Here is a 22,489-nt window from a genome sequence, read left to right on the forward strand (position 1 = left end):
TAAAAAAGGAAAATTAACAATAGGAAATGAAAAATCGTCTCTTTTGTCGTAAATTTTAGTGTGAAGTTTCCCGTTTGAAATTGAAATGTCTAAATCTAGAAAAGGACAACTGCTGCTGTTTATGTTAGATTTAGTTAAAGTAAGTTCGTTTGGGTAAATTTCTGAAGTATATTTAAAGAACTCTGGATTATTCAACGAAAAAATATCATCGAGATAACGGTAGGTATTTTTGAATGTATCAACCAAATGTAACAATGATGGGTCTTTACTGAGTTTGGTCATAAACTGAGATTCATAGCAATATAGAAATAAATCTGCTATTAAAGGGGCACAGTTGGTGCCCATAGGAATACCTACTACCTGACGATACACTTTATCGCCGAAACGTACATAAATGTTATCAAGCAGAAAGTTTAAAGCTTCAATCATATCCTCACATTTCCAGTAAGTGTATCTAGCATACTTTCCTTTTTCGTTACAGAAAAAGGCCTTAAACGAGTTACAGCAAATAAAATTACAATGAGATTTTTCGAAAGACCATTTTATCAAATACAAAAACTTTTTCTTTATAAGATTGTGTGGAAGTGTAGTGTACAGAGTAGAAAAATCATAACTGTCAACAGAATTGTAAGGACCATTGAAAGCATGTATTTTATCTAAAACCTCTAAAGAGTTTTTAACACTCCAAAAATAATTAATACCATTATTTTCATAAGCTTTATTACAAAAGTTAATAACCAGTTCTTTGATAGTAGTTAGGGAGGTGGTTAGAAGCACTGATAGATTAGTAGTAGAACACTTACTCGAAGCGGAGATGAAACGGAATTTAAATGGTTTTTTGTGTAATTTCGGTAATACCTTAATATAACACAAGGTACTTAACTAAATTTTTGAATAATGATACCCAGTCCCAAATTCACGTTATTTTTTTTATTTTTCGGTTGTCAAACCTACTTAAACTTAATATGCCGTAAATCTAAATTGATTTATCTACACAATGGTATATGACACGACTATCATTGTTGTCGGGATCATTAGAAGCAGGCCTCAGAAGTCAGTCAACGGGATGTGTTTTTGCCTTCGTCTCAATTTTTGGCAACAACGATTCACAGGATCTTGATCAGACTTTTAATAAATTTTAATCGGGAATGGTCCTATCAAGAACGGTAGTAAATAATCGTGAATGTGTGACCCCAGCTTAAGTGAAGATCAAAAGTAATGAATGCATAGCCTGTTGTTACACGGTGATACGACTACACATAACTGACACTTGTGTGCCTCCTTTTTGCATCTTTGTTGCTCAGTGTAAAAAGTTATAACCAATTGATATATGATTGATTTATACTTTAATAAAGACTGCAAAACGGCCAACATGAAAAAATACATGATTTACAGATCGATGATAAGTCAAATGAAGTATAAATATTCCCTACTATGTAAAAGACTGGCACGCTCAGTCCGATTTTTAATGGGCTAACCACAGTAAGACACGAGACTCAACTCAAAACATATTATCAAACTCAGATGACAGGTCTTTGCTCATTCAGCATGATTTGTGGCAAAGCAGTATATGTTATTTTAAAGATCATATCTGTCTGTTGGACTAGGCTACTTCGAAAGAAGGCTGGTATACCTGATCTAATAATGACTTCAGAGTTCAACTAACAAGAAAGCTAACCAAAGATATTACCTTTACCTACACACTCAATGAAATCGACTGTAACAATGTACTTAGGTTTACGAAAATAAAGTTATATACAATTGTTTCGACCAAACTAGGCCTCCAATGCTCTTGCTATTCAGGTGTGTAAGCTTAAACATATACAGACACTTGGACAGGAAATTAATTAATGCATGTGTGTTCGTTATGTGTATGTTCATTTGTGTTACTACGTCTTTTTTTATTTAGCGGGTGACAATATTTCTCGGAGTATCAATCTAATATATCACCCTTTCAGCTATGTGTTATTTATATAGTGTGTCTTTCTATGCTGCGATTTTACAATATTGTTTCAGTTAAGGGTGAAGGTTTGGTAACATTAAAATGTTACAACCCGCTACAATTTTTTGCACCTGTCCTTAGTCAAAAATCTGATGTCCAGTACTTGTCATTTATTGATGTGGTTCATAGTTGTATCTCGTTTCTCGTTTTTATATAGATAAGACCGTTCGTTTTCCCGTTTGAATGGTTTTACACTAGTATTTTTTTGTAGGTCCTTTATAGCTTGCTGTTCGGTGTGAGCCAATGCCCCGTATTGAAGACCGCACTTTGACCTATACGGGTTTTCCTTTTACAATTTGCAACTTGGATGGAGAGTTGTCTCATTGTTCATCATACCACATCTTCTAATATGTATGTGGAACGGAATCACAAACGTTTATGCTGGATGCAACTTCATCAGTGCGTATAAAATGCTTTCCAATGAATAACTGTCCATATCTTATTATGTTTCGTAAAATATTGAATTTAATTATTATAACACCTGATGTTTTTTTAAATGTTGATTTTTATTTTCAAAAAAATCATAAGATAACATAATAATAAAGATATTCTTCACTTATACAAAGACAAGCAATCTAGACAGAACTGTATAATATATTTCAAAGGCAGTACTATTGTAATCCCTTAAACATGTTTTTTTTTAATAATTATTATCAAGTTTTTTATCACGTTATATTTGCAATATTGATTATAATACACAAATTTATTGCAATATCAGAAAGATTAGGGTCAATGCATCACTATCACAGTTACCGATACCGAATTATGTAAATAATATAAATGTTGTGCAGCTTATTCGTATTCAGGGACATACAAAACTTGGTTGTTTTATTACTTATGCTATATTTATCTTAGTTACTTAGACTTTAGCCGAATAATGTCTCTGTAAAGAGACCATGCAGTCTTCGAGAGAGTTAAGGCTCAAAATAATCACCTGCTAATTTCATGATTTTCAATCAATATAATTATGATTTTTAAGGAATATGTTCCTCGACATAATAAAGAAGAGGTGGCATAATTGCCATGAGACAACTCTCCACTTATACCACTAACTTCAGGAGAACCTGGCATAAATCTAAATATATTCAAAGAGCGAGCTGAAAACAATTTTATTCTAACTTTAAATGTCTTTCGTTTGAATTAATGAACAAAGTAGACGATGTAAGATTTATCGATCAGTAATTGTTTGCTCAATGTTCAATGTCATATATTCTCAGATTGTCATATTTGGTTCGCAAGTTCCAAGTTCAAGCTGGGAACGGTTATATGTTCCTTGCTCAAGTTCAAGCTGGAAACGGTTATATGTTCCTTGCTCAAGTTAATGTTTTATTGATGTATGTTTTACTCAATCTTCTCTTTACATCCATTTAAAAAAAAACAGGGGAAATACCTTTTTTTGTTAAAATAAAAAAAGGTTGTCGAGTGAAATTCGTGTGTTGGTGACGTAGATGATTATTACATAATGTCAGTTTATACATTGTACCTGAGGAATACCTGTATCCTGCTTTATTATATAGGGACAAAACTTTGGCAATATCAGTGGCAAAGTCTGTCGTATGATATATTAAGAAGAAACCCGCACTATGATTGTCGTAAACTGTTGTAAGTTTTCAAATTAACTGCAAGTTTTGATCATTTCAATTTTAACTTTATTTCGTACTGAATCTCAAAACTTTGATTTCAATTGTGAACATTTGAAAGTTTAATGACGTAATTTCCGATCTTCAATCGATAACAATATACATTAGAAGTTTAGACAAATATCACAAAAAATGTTTCATCAGCAGTTTTGACTGTAAATCATTTTGGAAAGGGATTATTGCAGGATTTGACACAAAAAAGTGAGTGATTAATGTTTGCTTCACGTCCAGTGGCAAATATTTCATGCATATTCTGGATGAGTTTTTTTTTAAAGAGACGAACCCATCATAGAAATTATACTTATTGCAGCCGCCTTTATCTTTCTCTCAAAAGTTGTAATCAAAAGAAATTAAAATAAGCAAATAGTAGTCATATCAATAAAGAGCACAGACTCTTTATTTCGGACCATATATATAATAATCAGGCTATTGTATCTCTGTTTGGACGAAAAGTCGAAATTTGTCCCAAAAGGATGATTCAAAAACCTACAACCATGCAAACCGGATACTTGCAATTCATAAACAATATATTCATAGAATACAGGCATTTAATTGCATGTTGGATTTAATAAATAATGGAAACTATTAGATTCATGAAATGACAACTTCCGATTTTTTTTTGTATTCCCAAATATAAACTTCACTTGATTGAAAATGACACATTCCCTAGCAAACCAAGTTTTGTTTGGAAAAAAAATAGAACTACTCATACTAAATAGTTAGGCTTATTAACTGAAAGATTATTTTCCACTTCTTGAATTGAAAAATGGTTTCGAATTATGTACCTGTCTACACGACAAATAGGTGAAAAAATATACAGTAATTATTGGTGATATAAAAAAATATTTCGTTTACAGACAAAAATAAGTTAAATTATACAAAATATGAAGAAATATCTTTCTAACAGACACACTACATGAGCTTGCATTGACCAGAATTAACAATGATTATCTACAAATGTATACTGCATACTGCATACATTACAAATTTGCATTGACAAAAATAAATGGCATGTAAAAAGCTGTTCAGTTTAAATAACACTCAAAAAAATATATGTATAAGAATAAAAGATTATACTCTGACTGTTCTGCATTGATCAAGTGCACCAAAATTTCGCTCTCACACACACCTCAAATCTGATAAAAATTCAGACCTAAATTAACTCGCGTGCTCGTACATATAAGAGTATACTCATATGAGTATAATTAAATCAGATAACGATATTTCAATTAGATTGCCACAACTCTTAACATTAATAATTCATATCTAAATACAATAATAAAATTGGTCAGTAGTGTACTCCCTGAATAACCTACCCGACTACACTATGAAAAACGATTGTTAATATGATTGTTTAAACTCGTACAACTCAATCACGGTGGAACAAACATGAGCATCTGGCTTAAACCAAAGGCAGTTGGTGACAGACAAAACTTTATCTAAATGGCCGAATAATGAAATACTAAGCTATAACGGAGATTTTAGTTTTTAGTTCGTGTATATAGTAACTACTAAATATATACTGTATATGTTTTTTTCAGAATGTAAATTTTTATTAATTAATTTCTGTAAGCTAATTTTAATGTAAACAATCATGCAAGGAATTAAATTTGTTAACTAGCCTTATAATTTGCAGATTGTAGGCGCGGTTTGTCCTTGATCTATAAAAAATATGTTTCGCAACTATACTGTTTTATCAGAAACAAGTCAGTTCTTGCTTGTCTAGAAATAAGATTGTTTCTACGATCTAAATTGAAGGTTTATAAAATGACATTTTAACTTCTACTTCAAATGATTTCGTATTATATAAAATAACAATGATTGTCAGAAAAAAAATGAGAAATGAAAAAATATGTGTATATCTGAGAATTATCGATGGTTTAAATATGGACAATTGAAAATATTGAATATATTGAATTGAATTCAGAATAAAAGTTTGCAAAGTTCTACTGTTTACAACCATATCGGCCTTATTGGTGCATGTTCTTCTACACTTCTGAGGAAACGATCAGAGGACCTCTGAAAACCAAGGAGAACACTTAATGACAGCTGGTATAGTATTAAAGTATAGGCAACATTGTAAGTGCCAGAAAATAGTGGCATTTATGATTATAGTGTATGAATCTAGCGTTTGGAGGCAACGCATTTAATATTTTCTAATAAACAGTTCATTTATACTTTAAAGACGGAGATATTTGGCATTTTGACACAAGCATACGACACATTTTAACATGTAACTACTAGTTATAGAACATTAAAAACACCAGTGACTTATAATATTCAGCACTTCATTCAAATATGTTATCACATGAGTGGACCAGCCAATCAAAATTCAGCAGGCGAGTGACGATTGAAACCAGCAGACGTCACAGCGTTGTATTTAAAAAAAAAACTACTATCACAATGATGAAGTTTGGGACTTTTCGTCGTATACATCACTTAATATTGCTTTGTTGATTGTAGACTCGCTTCCGGTGGATTCTAATTCACAACCATCGAAAGTTGGATTGTCATGACTACCATGCGAATGATTTTTTCTTTTATTTTTATTTATGATTTGATCGTCACTGTCGTTTTCCGAGGACGCTGTGCCCGGAAGAGCATTATGATATGCGTCAATCTCACTGTTATTTGTTTGCATGTCATAATGATTCGAATTGTTTATGCTACTCCCATTTTGTACTATTATGCTATGATCTGTCTGTTGTATGCTATAATCTGTCACGTGGTATGTTGGTACTCTACTAGACGTTTCACTAGTATTAATCGAAGCAGAGTCTAATTCACTCGGGCTTCGTGGAGTATCGTAATTATTATCGTCACCGATGTCCATTGTTTTCCTGGACACCGTATCTAATTCTTTTATATCTTCTAATGGTGTCTTTGTTACAAGTCGCTTGCTTTTCTTTTTCGTCTTATGTTTGTTTTTCGATCTATGGTGAACACTAGGTATACTTTGAGAAAATTGACTCCCTGAAGATTTTTCGATCGGTTTGAGTGGTCCATCAGCTGGACTAACCTTCCGTCTTGCCCCTTGACCATTACTTCTTGCACTTTGATTAGAACCACTTCGTGCACTTTGGTTAGAACCGCTTCTTGCACTTTGGTTAGAACCAGGTCTAGAACCAGATCTCTGTGTAGATGTTAGTCTTGTACCAGACAAAGTACTTCCATTAGAAATGCTTCTGATATCATCCGGTTTGATAGTTGGATGTTTTTCAGGCGCGCAAAAGTAATAAGCACTTACAGACACACTCACTATTCCAAAAACTAACCCTACGCATATTAAAACAATTCCTACAATTTTCTTTCCTTCATCGTTTCTAAGTTCTGGTAGCAACAAATCGTCGTTTACTATCCCGTAATTAAGAATAAGACTAGCACCCGTAGCTATCATTATGATGCCAAATAGAAACATAAACACACCAATAGAACATAAGCAACATTGGCTGGAACTACTCTGCATTCTAGGCATCTGGAAAAGAGGAAATAATGTTTAGTTAAATAGTAACAACTATGATAAAGCACTACAGACATAAGATAAAGGGAGATAATGTCGAGAAGTGTGGAACTTATGTTCGTTTTATTCACATGGCAGGAAGCGATTATGTTTTATCAGTTAAATGGTATGGATATATTTTATGCGTTTTAGACATGAAACTATTCGACTTGAAATGGAAGATGAAAAATCTGAAATTAGATAGGCAACTTCTTCGTTTTTTTTGTTTTTTTTAAATAATTTTGAAATGTGCTTTCCCCCTTTTTTCTATATTAGCTGTGAAATTACAAAGCAGACTTACAAAATTAGAAAATTAATTGAAATAAAAGATTTATTTGTTTTATTATTTGGTTGTCATCCACTAGCAAATATTCAAATATGTTCATGAACAGATGGGTTTGTTTTTAAATGTAATCATCTAAACTAAAAATTTTGAACAGAAATTGCAACCTCATGTATTTTTCATATCATTAGTGCAAAGGTGGACTTGTTCAATCACATTAAGATTGTTTATCCAGGTTCAAGATTAAAAACATGATTCTTTTCCAATTGACAAAACAAGATTAAAACTGTAGTGAATTATATATTGATTTAATACTTAAAATAAATGTATCTGTAAACCAATCTCAACAGTTATTGAAATAGGAAACAAAGCCGTTCTAATTTTAAACCCCGAACTACTGTGTTTGTTGCAATTCAAAAGGAGCTTATATTAAATTCCATGGTTGCATAAATTGACAAATGTATACACATAAGATATGTTATTGATTATTCATGTCTTAAGATTTTTAACAACCCAGGGTATCATGATATGCATTTTGTAATTAATACAATGTATATATCTTATACAATACAACAATCAATTTCTGAGATTTAATACTGCAAACTCCATATGTGCATAATATTTGTTATAAATGTATTGCTGATTTTTTTTTTATTAAAGTTCTTTTGTCCATTTTTTAAACAAATCTTAAGCGTGTATCTGATTTGCAAAATTCTTTTCAAAACCTCCTGTTACATAATGTATTCTGTATTTATAAAAGCGATATATATATCAGCGTAAACAATACTTGAAGATGAACAAAACTATGAAAACATAGCATTATGCGTTTACACACAGTCCATAGGAAACTATATTTCGATATGTATACGTGACACATTGAAAGTGCTTTATAGTTTAGAGAAACTGCAAACAAAAGCTAGTGAATACCTGTAGAAATAACCTTGTTTTGAAATGAACACCATTGGCCTAAATACGGGACAATTATATATGTGCATAATCACTCATCATAATTTTGAATGTCCATGCGTAAAAACAAATTCTCACAATATCACAAAAAAACAAGATGTGGTTCTCCATAACTGAACGAGTACTAGGTACACTTTTCAAGGTTGTTTCCCATTTTATTTCACAAATTGATCATAACAAACAGGACTTCAAATTCTAATCATATTGACTTGATACTTTACAAAATCATAATTTATCTCGTTTTTTCTGTTTACTTAAAGTAACGAACACTTAGTACAGTTACTACGTACACGAAGAAAGTTGTAAATCAATATGTCTATACAATTGTCAATGATAAAAGTGCATGACACATTGTTTATTGTTAATTTCATCTAACTTAAGGCCCAATGCAAAAGGAGTGTGAAATATGAACTCTTATTATCCCTTCCGAAAAAGAGGACACCAAATAAGCAATCGTGGTGCCCTCTGTATGTAATCAAACAAAATCAAAATGTCGTTTTGTTAGAATTTGTCATTTCGGGGCATTTAAAGATGACCATGACATATGGGCTTTGCTCATTGTTGAAGGCCGTACGGTGACCTATAGTTCTTAATGTCTGTGTCATTTTGGTCTCTTGTGGACAGTTGTCTTATTGGCAATCATACCACATCTACTTTTGTACTAGCAGATCATGGTATCCTTACTTATAATATTTATTACTGGACAGTTCTCTTCGGAAGTTCCTGTCCTCTTACAGTCAAAAAGAGTAAAGTCTATCGTCTACCTTGCTTTCTTTTAAAGTTTTATAGTAAAATGAACCCCTGTTGTATTCATTTAGCACTACACTAACGGGGCAAAGCTTTAGATGGAATGGCGGACTAGTTTAGGTATACATGTATAGGGGAACGTAAGATATACAACTATACCAATGAATTATCTTAATTCCCTAACTGTGCTAGATGTTTCAGACAAACAAAGAGTCTTATAAATCTTTTATACTGGTATATCATGTTACAATGAGACGTTACAAATTATAACATGATACTTAACAAGTCATCTTCGTTTAGTGCATTAAGTATACAGTTTTAAGGTTCATGTGGACCCTATGGCTAAAATGGCCGTATTTTCACCTCAAAATTTTCTCTGAGTACAGACAAACCTGTGCATCAGGAAAAATTTTAAGGCATGGCATGCCCTAGATAAATAGAATTCAAATGCATTGTATGATTTAGAAAATTCATAACTTAACTGGATTTTGCCGTACACTTTTTTTCGTCTCTGCAGAAGATGATAAAATTAACAAACAGTTGAGTTTACCTTGATATGGTCCACTCAGATACACAGTTTAAATAACCAATTATGATCAGGTATCTATTGTCCATCTAATGTCCATGTCAATTAAAAATGCTCACTTTAATTTTTACCTGTGGGGAAGTTTTCAAACCTGTTTCCCAACTTAGTTTATTTTGGCACCTTCTGGAGGAATGAAAAAAAGTGCACGGCAAAATCCTGGTAAGTTTTTATTTTTCTTAAACATAAAACATATATAAAATTCATTTATCTAGGGCATGCTATGCCTGAAATTTTTTACAGATGCGCAGGTTTGTCTGTACTCGGAGTAAATTTTAGGGTGAAAATACGGCCATTTTAGCCATAGGGTCCACATGAACCTTAAGGGTTCTAAGTACCAAGCAACTACTGCTAAATATACTTTTACAAGTAGTAAATCATAAGTTTGTCTGCACCAGTCTTTATATTTATCTGTTTTGACTAATGATTAGTGTGTCAATTTCTTTGATAACATTTGTAAATAGTTTATCTTACATAGTTGTATACATTGCATATACTTTTAATTTTGATAAGGGGAATTCACAACAATTTAAAATTCAAAAGCATTATTTATGGGCGGGTTCTCGAACTTTTTAAAATGGGGGGGGGGGCGTAAAACGGAAGAAAGACTGCATTCAAAGGGGCACAAAGGACTTCTACGACCGGTTTTGTATCTACCTCTAGTATTTTTCCTCTTTCATTATATGTACCCTTTGTATTCACCGTGTCTTTTGTCACTATATTTAATATTCTATTGTGGTTTTTTTTTAATTTAAAATACTAATTATGTTTTTTTCTTTTGGTCCGGAAAGGGGCTTACACCTCTGATACGTCTTTCAGGGTTTTACATTTCAACAAATATATAAAGTTAAAAATTACTATAAAGACACTGTCAAAATGTGTACCAGCCTCTCCAGGTCTGCCTAAATGTGTATCTGACAAAATGAGTTTCTGCTGAAATGCGGATCTGCCGTAATGCTTATCTGCTGTATCTAAATTGGCATCGTTTCTTATGCCAACAATGCTATGTATCATAAATCAATACTTTACTGCCATTAAAATAAATAAGTTTGTGACACATACCAACAAATATCAATACTTCTAATTTCAAAAGCTGTTATTACTTTTTTTCCAATAAAGATTTGCAAATCGTAAAAGTTGCCCTCAATAATATTTTCCGTATTGAAAATAGCACAATAGTATAAAAATAATTTCATATTGGCAAATTATAGTGTTGAGAATAATATAAAGATAGAATTTATTGTTGAAACCTGAAGAAATAATTGATAATGTGAATGTTCTTATGTAAATGTGGGGTAAGGGTCAATCATTAGCACTAGTAAATAATAGGGTAATTTTTTTTTAATAGATTTGTCTTAAATGGCATCTAAAAACAATATCTCCGCGTAACGTCATGTATCATCTTTCAACCCAAATGATGTGATATCTATATATAGACATCCTTTTATCGTGACAACTTATATACAAATTCTAGGGGAAATCGGAGATAGATAGGAACATCTTATACAAGGTGAAATAATCATAGATTTTCTAGTTTGCTCTGTCACGTATCTATTATTCCAGTATTGCTGACTTAACAGTATTTCGTTGCTTTTTCTCTGGTCTAAATATAATAAATATGGTGATATTTAACTCTGCTCTTGATCTAATTTTACTTTCGTTTGGCTTACTTAGCATGAAGGGGAAAGCTGCATTCAATTCCTTATTAAACTATGAAAGGAAATAGGATATTAGTCAAAGAGATAACAACCCAACCAAAGAGCAGAACACACTGAGACAAAGGCCACCAATGGGTCTACAACACAGCGAGAAAATCCCGCACCAGTAGCCGGGCTTCATCTGTTCAATTCACAAAAATGCGTACCAGTCACACTTATCTCTGGGTAAATTATAAGTATTGTCCCTGAATATATATCTTGAATATGAAGGTATGGGTAACTTTTTTTCAGAGACAAGTACCTGCGGTTCATTTTAGTGAGTGTTTCAATCAGAGGTGTCTATTTTAACCGTTTTGGTATCAACATTACACAACAATTACCAAATCTTCGACTTCAAACATATTCACAACAATATCTGTGTTGACCATAAATTAATTCAAGTTCATGACTCATTTCAATATCTTAGCTCTGTTGACAGGTTGATAGCCGATATAAAAAAGTTTATATCCTGCAGTTTGTTTGACGAAAGCATTGATACAATGTTATCAGTAAGGGAAAAAGAAAAGCTATAAATTATTTTACTTGGAAAACGTCACAAATGAACCACTTTTCAAAAGTCGTGAATTGGTGTTTGATTAACTGCAGTGAAATAATTCAACTTTCTTGCCCACAAAACATTAAAAATATATTCGAATAAGAGTAAATATAAAGAGTAAATTTACTGTACAAATCTGCATGTAAGCTCCTTGTCAAACACAGTTAAGATACGATAAGATGCGATATTTTATTCGTATAAAATCCAAAGTAAATAAAGGATTGTGTACTGAATAACACAAATAAACAATACAAAAATTTAACATTGAAAAACATTATTAAAGTGTTTAAAACATTTTTTCTTCAGTGCATATTTTTTTCCAGTGCAGGAATGGCTCCATGGTTCGATCTTAGGGGGCTCTTTTGTGAGTTGAGAGTTAGAGGACCATATTTTGTCAAAACATTGGCAATAATTTTACCTATAAATTACACTTTCTGTTTCAAAAGCAAGCCCCGTCTAAATACACGCATGTAACTGGATGACAACATGTCCTGTATTTAGAACGGTGATAAAAAAAAAACCATTGCTTACTTATATTATATCTTTATTTAGTCATGTAGTGTGGTATCGCTTATCTTATTTACAAATCAAATTAGTTCATTGTATCATCGTTCGTGTGCCTCGGTAAAAAATTATAATCTTTTTTAATGCTTATATCATGATGCATCTATTGCTATATTCTATACTTTCGTTCGTCAACAACAACAAAAAAAAACAATTGTAAAAAATCATCTCAAACTTATGATAGCTCATCTAGTATTATTTCTTTCAACATGTCACCAAAACAGGCAATATCTTTTAAAATTTAAACAAAGTCATACATTTTAAATTTTAAGAAGGTGTTGGCTGTTTTTGATGAACTAGTGACACTCATTTACATGTCTAAGTATTTTTACAATTGTTTTTTTTTTCTTTCTATTTGCCAATAGTATTGAGACAGTGGCGGATCGAGGGTCTCTGGTGGTTGAACCGGACCCCTTTGTCCTGGGATGGGAACCCCCTTTAAATTTGACTGTATCCGGCCCTGTCTCTATTACTCTGTAACTAGGAAGACAATATATAGAGACACAAACGGTGGTTGACCTATCCAAGCATATATAATATACTATACCATATACAAATCCTTGACCCTAACCAGTGAGGTAAGCCGAGATCAGATGTAAATATTTACTATGACCATATGACATTTGTACATTCCGTATGGATGTGTTTTACCCTGAAGCTGTATGGCAAAAGGGATGTTCTTTTCAAGTTTTATAAATTATAGATAAATATCCAAAATGACTCCATGGAAATAAAACCTTAACAAATTGCTTGTAAACAGTCGGTTTATAGTCATTAGATCAATGAATTATTAATCGTTCACGGGTCTGCTGCAGTACAAGCGGCACAGTACAAGCGTCCTTCGTAATGGAACGTGTATGTCGCCAATTGGTGTTCTATTAACATTATAGAACTGTCACAGAATGTCCATTGTCATCTTCATTTTATTAATTCATTTACGTTAAACTTCCGTGTTTTAGCCTTACCATTGTTACACCTGTAATTTTACCAGGTAATTTACCTGTAAGGTGTATTAGATACACATATGTTTATCCTTACAAAGATATAGAAATAAACAAAGAAAAAGTTTAAGAAGTTTAAGTATAATAAAAATAATGAAATTAATTACCTTTTAAGTGTTGTCATTTTGTAGAACTAACTACATAAACACTAGAAATACAATTGTATCGATCCCCAAGCTTGTCATGGCGACTTCGATACAGCAAGAAACAGAGATATCAAAACCTTTATCATTTATCTGATTATAAGTTTACAGGTGTAAAACTGTTAGAATTTAAAATGTTAAAAAAAACTAACCTGAACGAAAGCTAAAATAGCTGCTTTTATTCGGGAATTATTCGATGGTTTCCTTATAGCTGACATCTTTACTTAGGTATCCGACTTTACTATGACCCAGGGTTACCACGCATGGTTTGTTTACAAGGGTAGGTAATTGGTTAAAAATATTATAATTGATTGCAAATCAATATATTTCTAATTCGGTTGTGTTCGTTGCAATTTCCAACAATGATCACTAATTGGTTGTAAAATACATTTTTCTAAATTTAATAATTCATTTTTTAAAGTGTCACGTTTGTTAACAAAGCAAATACAAATGTATAACATACAACGTACAGTACAAATATATTGAATGATCAAATTCTATAGTAAAAGTTGACTTATGACGCTGCAAATATATTTTTTAAATTTAAACTATTCGAAATAACTAACATATAATTCGTGGAATATAAAGGGGGCAAAACATTAAAAAGTTATTATAAAATTGAAACCAAACTGTTTTACTCATGAATATGAATAGCATGCCAATGTTCGCTCGGTTGATTTGTTTATTTACTAAATTTTACATGTAAAGAAAAAAAAGCGAATAAATGAAAAAAAGAAAACAAATCAGCTCTTATCCTTAAAGCATAGAAGGAGGGTGGGGATGGGGTGGGGTTACAATATCTGTTACTTTGCAGTCGATTTAAATTGGATAATTTTTGTTCAGATGTCAAAGTGGGATTCTTTACATTTCCTCTTAAACGCAGGACTTAATATCACAAAAGATTAAGGCATGAGTGTTATGTCATAACATTAAGTACTGAACAATCTTGATTAAATCCACAAACAATTTTCTTTAACAATATGTCTTTTACAATGTCAGAAATGTGATTGTTTATGTGATCGATGTAAAAATACATTTTATCTGCTAGTTTCAATTTAAAAACGAAATTGATTGTCAAAAAAACTATTCAGAATCCTTTGTCTTCCCCTTATTTATTTTTTTTTCATTTTTTTTTCTTCTTAATATTTTTAGTCTGCTAATCAGCGACTTTTATTTACCTGAATATCAAACCCTAGAAACCTTTGTTGGTGACTTGGGATTTTTTCTCTTTCATTCATAGAGCATATCATAATCGACCACGACTCGAATTTAACTATTTGACATGAAAATTGCTTTGAGTTGTCTCCCTTACGGTATAAATTCTATTAATTTACACTTTATACTGCCTATTATAATTTTTGAATGCGCAATTTTGTCAAATGAGAAATCTAAATAAATTTAACAGAAAACAGTACATTCGGAGAAACCATTAAGATTTTCCTTCTCACAGATTGCATATAGACAGTAGGACCGTATTTCCCGTTCCCAATGTAAATATACTGATTTGTAACTGTCAGTTGGGTAGGTTTCTTATACTTTCGTGCCTCGTGTACAAAATTCCCGAACAAGACTTCTGCATGATATTGCTTTCACGCTGTGTGTGTTGTACATGGGCATCAAAAGTCAAAACATCACTTAACAAGAGGCTGTCACAACGACAGCAAACCAGATTTATTAACATTTATTTGTGTCCTGGCAATATCACAAGAACCATTACTGATGAATGGTGAAAGTGAAAATCGTCAATATCAAATTTGACCTCCATTTTGTCATCAGTATCAGCATGTTAAAAATTTGAAAAGCTTAGATTGAATGGTTCATGAGAAAATGCACGGACACGACTGGGAACACCATTTTACGATCTTTCAAGAACCATAACTCCTGAACGGTAAAAGTCAAAATCGCCATTATTCAGCGAACTTGACCTTCATTCAGTTGTCAGTCAGTAACACCATATTAAAATTTTAAAAACTTTGGTTGAACGGTTCATGAGCTAATGCACGGACAACATTTGATTGCCGCCCGGCCGAGCACCCGCCCGTCCGCCCGCCGTACATCCCCAAATCAATAACAGTCATTTTTGTCCCAATTATTCAAAAATATTTTCGAAGCGCATTTCTAAATCTACCTTCATCAGGATTATGTTTGTAAAACTGATCAAGTAGGAGGAATTGTTTAATTTGCAAGATCACATACAGTACGGACAGAGGAACACACGCTAGAACGGCATTACCATAAATGAGGGAATAACAGTAGAATTGAGGTGCACTAAGACATTTATTTACACACATTTCCTCTAATCGTTTACAAAACAAAACCACGATTGTTTGAAAAACTTCACGGTTTATATAAAAATCGATTGAAACTAAGGAATTCCAGTTAAACTAGGATGCATGTTTCGTTCTATTTGAATATCAGATATACAAGCTGATTGAAGTGATTTGTTTGTGAATTAAAGTTATCCTTTTTTAAACAAATCCTTTACGTCATACTGTGAACTCGAGGCTCATTGTTTGAATGATATTGACCTAAAACGATGATCAAAGTATAGTCATTTCTGCATGCAGACAATTCTTATTTTTACTGCTATAAGTCATTCAGAACAATATTTGACACATATCTTATATTTCTCCATTGAGGTGCATAAAAACAATGCAATGTATGCAGTCTGTTGCATGTCAATGAACATTTCAACAATACAGTAAATTAAATCGTGACAATGTTTTTGAGTTCACAAAGAAATAAAGGCTAACGGAATTATGTAGAAGATATATATGTAAAAAAACTATGTTATTTCTATGAGTTTGTCTGAGTTGGCAACTTAAATTAAAAGGATAAAAGTACAATTTTTCAATCAGACGTCTGTACTTTATTTATATCATTTTATTTAAAGTAATTTTTTCGTTATGTATGATTACAGATTCACTATTCAAAATAAGATTTATGCAGAAGTTTCGTAACGAATGACTTCTTGGAGGTAACACTTACAATAAGTATATGGGGTCATAAGCAAGTAAACTTTTAAAACTAATTTTTAGTTCAATAACGAATGTTTTTGCAAGGATTCATTCATTCAACCATAAAGAAAACGATAAAATCAATTAAATTATTTCAAACTATTAAATGGAGTATATATAAATATGTATGTGTTTTCAACCGTGTGTCACCTTCACTGGGATTTGTCGTAGACTTGTCACTTGTTTAAACGTACTTATTATATGTATATATTATTATGTTGCTTTGCTTTATATATTCAGCAGATTACTAGTGTAGTATATTTAATTTAAATTTTAGAACCCCCTTCCATTTTCTCTCTCTCGCGCGTGCATATAACGATCAATGAACGACATTTCCAGAGCTTATATTAATCGAATATGTTGTAATATCTGCCATTGGACTTAAACCCAAAACGAGTGCATTAGGAAATACTTTTTTAATTCAAAGTTTTGTCACTTCCATGAGTAATTCTGATTGCATATGAAATCTTGATATCATCGTCTAATAAAAGTTTTGAACACAATTGCAAAGTGCTGTATTGATTCTTTTCTAAACTTACCTGGCAATATTTTAATGAAACAATGCTCCAAATAATATCTATATATATATATTTAGTAATCCATTTCTGATCACCCTCGTCATATATAAACAGATAACAGATTCATTTTGGGAAAATCCTAAACATGCATTGTGTAAAGTCCGTTATACGTTATGAAATTTATTTAAATCAATTTACTCCATTCAGTTTAAATTTAACTAAACAGACTTAGCCGGACCTTTATTGTAATTTGATGATGCGTACCCTTAGATCAGCGGATTTTAAAAAAATCAAAAAAAATCTAAATACTAGTTTATAAATTTTATGCAAATTCATCAAGTGTCAATAGCGATATATAAAAATTAGTGTATCACATGTAAACGAAAAACTGCAGGTCTCAATTTATTTTTACCAGGAAAAACTGATTTGTGGATCATAGACATTTAACATGTACGCACCATTTAAATTAAGCTTTTTATCTCCTCGGATAAATCTGATTGACAACTTAAACGTAGCCCCTTAAGCTAAAAGCTTATTGACAAGTTTGCTAAATCTAAACATGTATTTGAAAAATTATCGTAGATTCGTTCGTTGGTCACATTCATTTATTGTTATCTCATTTAAAAAAAATATATTCGTTTTTCACTGAAATGTAGAATAGACAAATCACTAGGTCCTATATTGGTGAAGTTGCAGATATATGAGCAAACTCTTAATCTATATAAAAGGCGTTATAAAGCTTGTAACTGTGATTATTCTTTGAATTATTATCTTCTTTTTATAGCTTTGTATAAACATCTGTAATACAAATATTTATCGCATATGTTTGTATTCTTCTACTGACCAGGGCCTTGGTGGTTAAGAGGTCTAAGTTTCACTTAGAAGTTCATCTATGGTGATCTCTTATCGATATACGCCGAGGTGGTGAGTCGAAAACAGCTCGTGAAAGGTGAGTTTGATAATTCCTGAATTGACCTTGATTTCCAGTTTTCCAGTCGAATATCAGTAGTTCTCCCTAGCTTCCGCCATAAATGAAAAAAACAAACTTGCCGCCATGATATAGCTTAGTTGACTGAAAGTGGCTTTGTTCACAAATGTTCAATGATTCAATTTTCTACTGGTTAACAGAAAAAAGGGAATTATGGGACGATCAAGTTATAACATACCAAATGAGTTAAAAAAAAAAACGCTAGGTTATTTAAAGAAATGATTGAAAACATAATATTTATTGATTGAACAAAAAATGAATTTAGTACTTTTATGTTGCTTTTGATAACAAAAAAATGTTGAATAAAATTTGCGGTCATGGCAGTACTTATTTAAAAAAAAACTATATTAAAATTTGAATATAAATGATGTTATTTCGCTAGCAACAACTAATCAATATAAACATTCATGGCACACTGATTTTTATTACATGTTTGCTGAAGATACGAATACTTTTTTGTATCATTGTTATCGAATGAAAGTTACCGATGATACAACTTATTTGGTTGCGTTAGAATTGCTGCTCGGATTAACTATCGTCAAGAACGCACATCGCCTAAGTGAGGAATTCCATGGGAATCGATAAACAAAACACACCAAAAGACAACATCCCAAATCATCCAATGAATATTTTTAAATACATTTGCTATGATTAAAAATAAAAATACAAAAATTATAATCACTGTCACATATAGCTAATCTGATTATGAATTTTAATGATCATAATCCCAAATCATCCAATGAATATGTTTAAATACATTTGCTATGATTAAAAATAAAAATACAAAAATCATAATCACTGTCACATATAGCTAATCTGATTATGAATTTTAATGATCATAATCCCAAATCATCCAATGAATATGTTTAAATACATTTGCTATGATTAAAAATAAAAATACAAAAATCATATGAATGAATGAATGAATACTTTATTGCAAAAAGCATATATATGCTATAGCAACGAAAAACATATTTACAACATGACAAATGATAAACAGCAGAGAACAATACATATAAATCATTACAAGAAAGCAAATAACATTAAGTAACAATATGTGATCTGATTGACCACGCAGATTTTATGTAGTTACACAATTTTTTAATATGTAAAACAGACTTTGATTTAAATAGATACTGTAATTTAGTAAGGTTTGGCCAAGAACAATAGAATTTTGGCAAATATATAGGCCTAATTGATCTATAGGCAGGGCATACTAGTAAAAAGTGGTATTCGTTTTCAACACACTGCATATTACAACATTTACATAAACGTAATTCTCTAGCCATGCCAGTATATCTTCCTGTTTCAATATTCAGTTTAAATGTACCACTTCGCAATTTAGTTAAAAAGTGTGAATTATAACAAAAATCTAAATAATCCTCAAACCTAAATTCTAACTTTATATCCTTATAAATACTAAGTTTTTCGCTCTTTTCTACATATGATAACCAGCTTTGTATATACTGATCTATAATTCTATTTTTAATTACATAAAAAAATTCAGTAGTATGTATTTCAGATTGTTGATACCATATATAATTGAGACCGCTATCAAATAGTAAGTCACGTACATTAGAAGCCCAGTTTTTTTTCCATTATTGGCATCATCAAGTAACAATTTATAAACATCATAAACAATAGGTGTTTTGTTAGATAAGATATTCAACCAATATTTCAAAATTCTAAATTTTCTCATAATGTACATAGGAAAATGGCCCAATTCTCCATATAAAAAACAATTTGGGACAGATTTGCCAACTTTTAAAATATATCGACAGAAACGATTGTGAATAATCTCGACATCTTTACCTCGATTGAAACCCCATATTTCCGAAGCGTAATTAAGAACAGAGGCCACCATACTGTCAAATAGATCAAGTTGTTTCTTCTTTGACAAGAACAAATCTTTCACTGAGTTTAACAATGACGATAGAGCTCGTGATCCCTGTTGAGACACACGTTTCTGAGTCTGTAAGAATTTTCCATTAAAATAAAACATCATGCCAAGATATATACAGGAATTTACAATTTCTAGCTCTTTATTGTCGTAGAAGAATCTGGCACTTACTGGTTGCCATCCATTTCTAAATACTATAACTTTTGTTTTTTCAGTATTAACTTCAATGTTCCACTTATGACAGTATTTCAATAATCACTGTCACATATAGCTAATCTGATTATGAATTTTAATGATCATAATTGGTCATATGAACTACAGAAAATCTAGATACTGAAACAATCGAACAGCAATGATGACATTCGAAACCAACATTCTATTATTGGAATTTATAAACATATCCCTCCATTTTGGTTCTAGATAACCCTCGATGCAAAATTTATATAAAATTTACAATAAAAAAAATAATTTCTGTGCACATAACTAGTGTTTCTGGAACAACCTTCATTTGGTACTCTCGAGCCCAAATGTTGGAAACGCCAAAAAAATGCAAAACGCTCGGGGCATGCAGACCCAACGGCTGACAGTTCAGAAAGTTTTTTTAAGTTGGTGTTATTGCTCACTAATGAGACCCTGCTACAAGTATTCGGTTAACAGGGAATTGAAGACCAATGAATGTTAACTAATATGTAATCGGTAAACAGTTGGTTGAGGAAACATTAATGTAAAAACGGATCTATAGTCTATCACGATCCTATTAAACCTGATACCAAATTCCAGGAAGCTCTGATATGCAGTTCCTGGAAAATGCTATGGATGCTTCATGGAACGATTGGAAAGACGTATAGACAGATATAAAACAGTTTACAACCGACTGAGGATAATAAACGCTTAAAACCTTAATGCCGAACAATGACTTCCGAATAAGCAACGCACGTCTCATTAATTTCTAGAGAGAAAAAGGGCACGCGTGTAATCTGGAGAAAGCTCATTATTTGTCAAAGCAAGTTAGATCAATATTGATAATACCTGCTTATGCATTATATATCTAAACAGGATGATGACACAATGTCAAGTAATAATGTTGGTTAATTCAATAAATAAATTAGATTAATAGAAGTACTTGGTGACTGACAGAATTGTTGTATTAACATTACCAGTCAGTTCAAAATGTAGTAGCAGTTGACTACTAATCCTCGGTAACCAGGTACTTTTAATTGAATGTTTATGTAATATACTTATCCCAAAAGGGGATCAACCAATATTTAAATGTTAGAATGCTACTTTAGCACTTATAAGATTAGAAAATACTTAAAATATGTTCATTCAAAATGTAAAAGTTGTGTCAATACCATTGAATGCATTTTGAATTGATACATAATTTATTTTATTTACAACCGCACTCTTGTCTTTCAATTGGTTCTTATACAGCTTAATTTTGAAAAAAAACATCCTTCTCGTGATTTAAAAAGAAAAACATGAAAATTCCAAAATACTTCATTTAGCATTATGTAATTGAAAACTGAAGACGGCGTGCACAAAGCTGAGTCTACAAATGTAACGTCTTCAAATTACAAAAACCATTTACGACGTCAGTATTCTCTCAGAAAACGTAAGCGTAACAAAAACACCGGACAATTAGTTTACCACCTACTTCTAAACATTCACGTTCAACATATTATTATTTTTTTCAAAAGTGCAGCAAATGCACATCTAGAAAATATAAATAAATATTTGCTACGATAATGGAAACAATTTTTGGAAAGGAACATTTCAGTTTATCATATGGAGTTATAAATATATTTTTAAATACATTTACTTTAAATTCAAATTCAAAAGAACAACAGGGTGATTATTACTACCAGCTTAGGTCGTAATCAGTGCAAAAAAAAACTGACTTGACAGTATTGTTAAAGATAGTTTATCTGCTAGATCTTTCTCCCTTGTGAAATGGTATTTAAGCAACAATTGAATTCCAAAGTAATTTGTACGTCTCAGTAAGTTCATTATTGTACTGTCAATAGACAAAGTTAATGTTACAATTTTTAGAAAATTGGATAGAACCCATACTTATCTAGAAACTAGAGACAATTAGTTTTCTTGCGCGTCAGTGTGTACTAATTTTGACTAATTAACCCAGTTTGAAATGATTTCCAAAAATCTTCATTTAAGAAGAGGCTTGACCGACTCTTTGTCATTTGTTTTCGTCTTGTTAAGAAAAGCGTGATATTTTGATTGATTGGTCAATCATTTTAAACTTACAGCAGCAAATATTACAGGAATATCAAGTGTGATTTTAATAATGAAAATACCATGATTTGTGTAAGACCGACCCCGATTTTTGAAACTTTGATTGATTGATTAATCATGCTTAACTTTTTTAGC

General features: G+C 31.5%; 1 protein-coding gene across 4 annotated transcripts in view; it reads right to left on the minus strand.

Moving 5' to 3' along the window:
• Window positions 1-2,487: 2,487 nt before the first annotated feature.
• Window positions 2,488-22,489, minus strand: part of LOC134724811 (uncharacterized) — a 34,314-nt gene continuing 14,312 nt past the window's right edge. For 2 of the 4 annotated variants that reach the window (XM_063588086.1, XM_063588085.1), the window contains one exon: window positions 2,488-7,117. In XM_063588086.1, coding sequence (XP_063444156.1) covers window positions 6,041-7,117 — 1,077 coding nt within the window. In that variant the 3' untranslated portion in view covers window positions 2,488-6,040. Of the gene's footprint in view, window positions 7,118-13,645; window positions 13,757-13,833; window positions 13,955-22,489 lie in introns of those variants that run through there. The other 2 variants (XM_063588084.1, XM_063588087.1) reach the window with 2 other exon arrangements.

The sequence above is a fragment of the Mytilus trossulus genome, chromosome 7 (assembly GCF_036588685.1).
Source record: "Mytilus trossulus isolate FHL-02 chromosome 7, PNRI_Mtr1.1.1.hap1, whole genome shotgun sequence".
NCBI lineage: Eukaryota > Metazoa > Mollusca > Bivalvia > Mytilida > Mytilidae > Mytilus > Mytilus trossulus.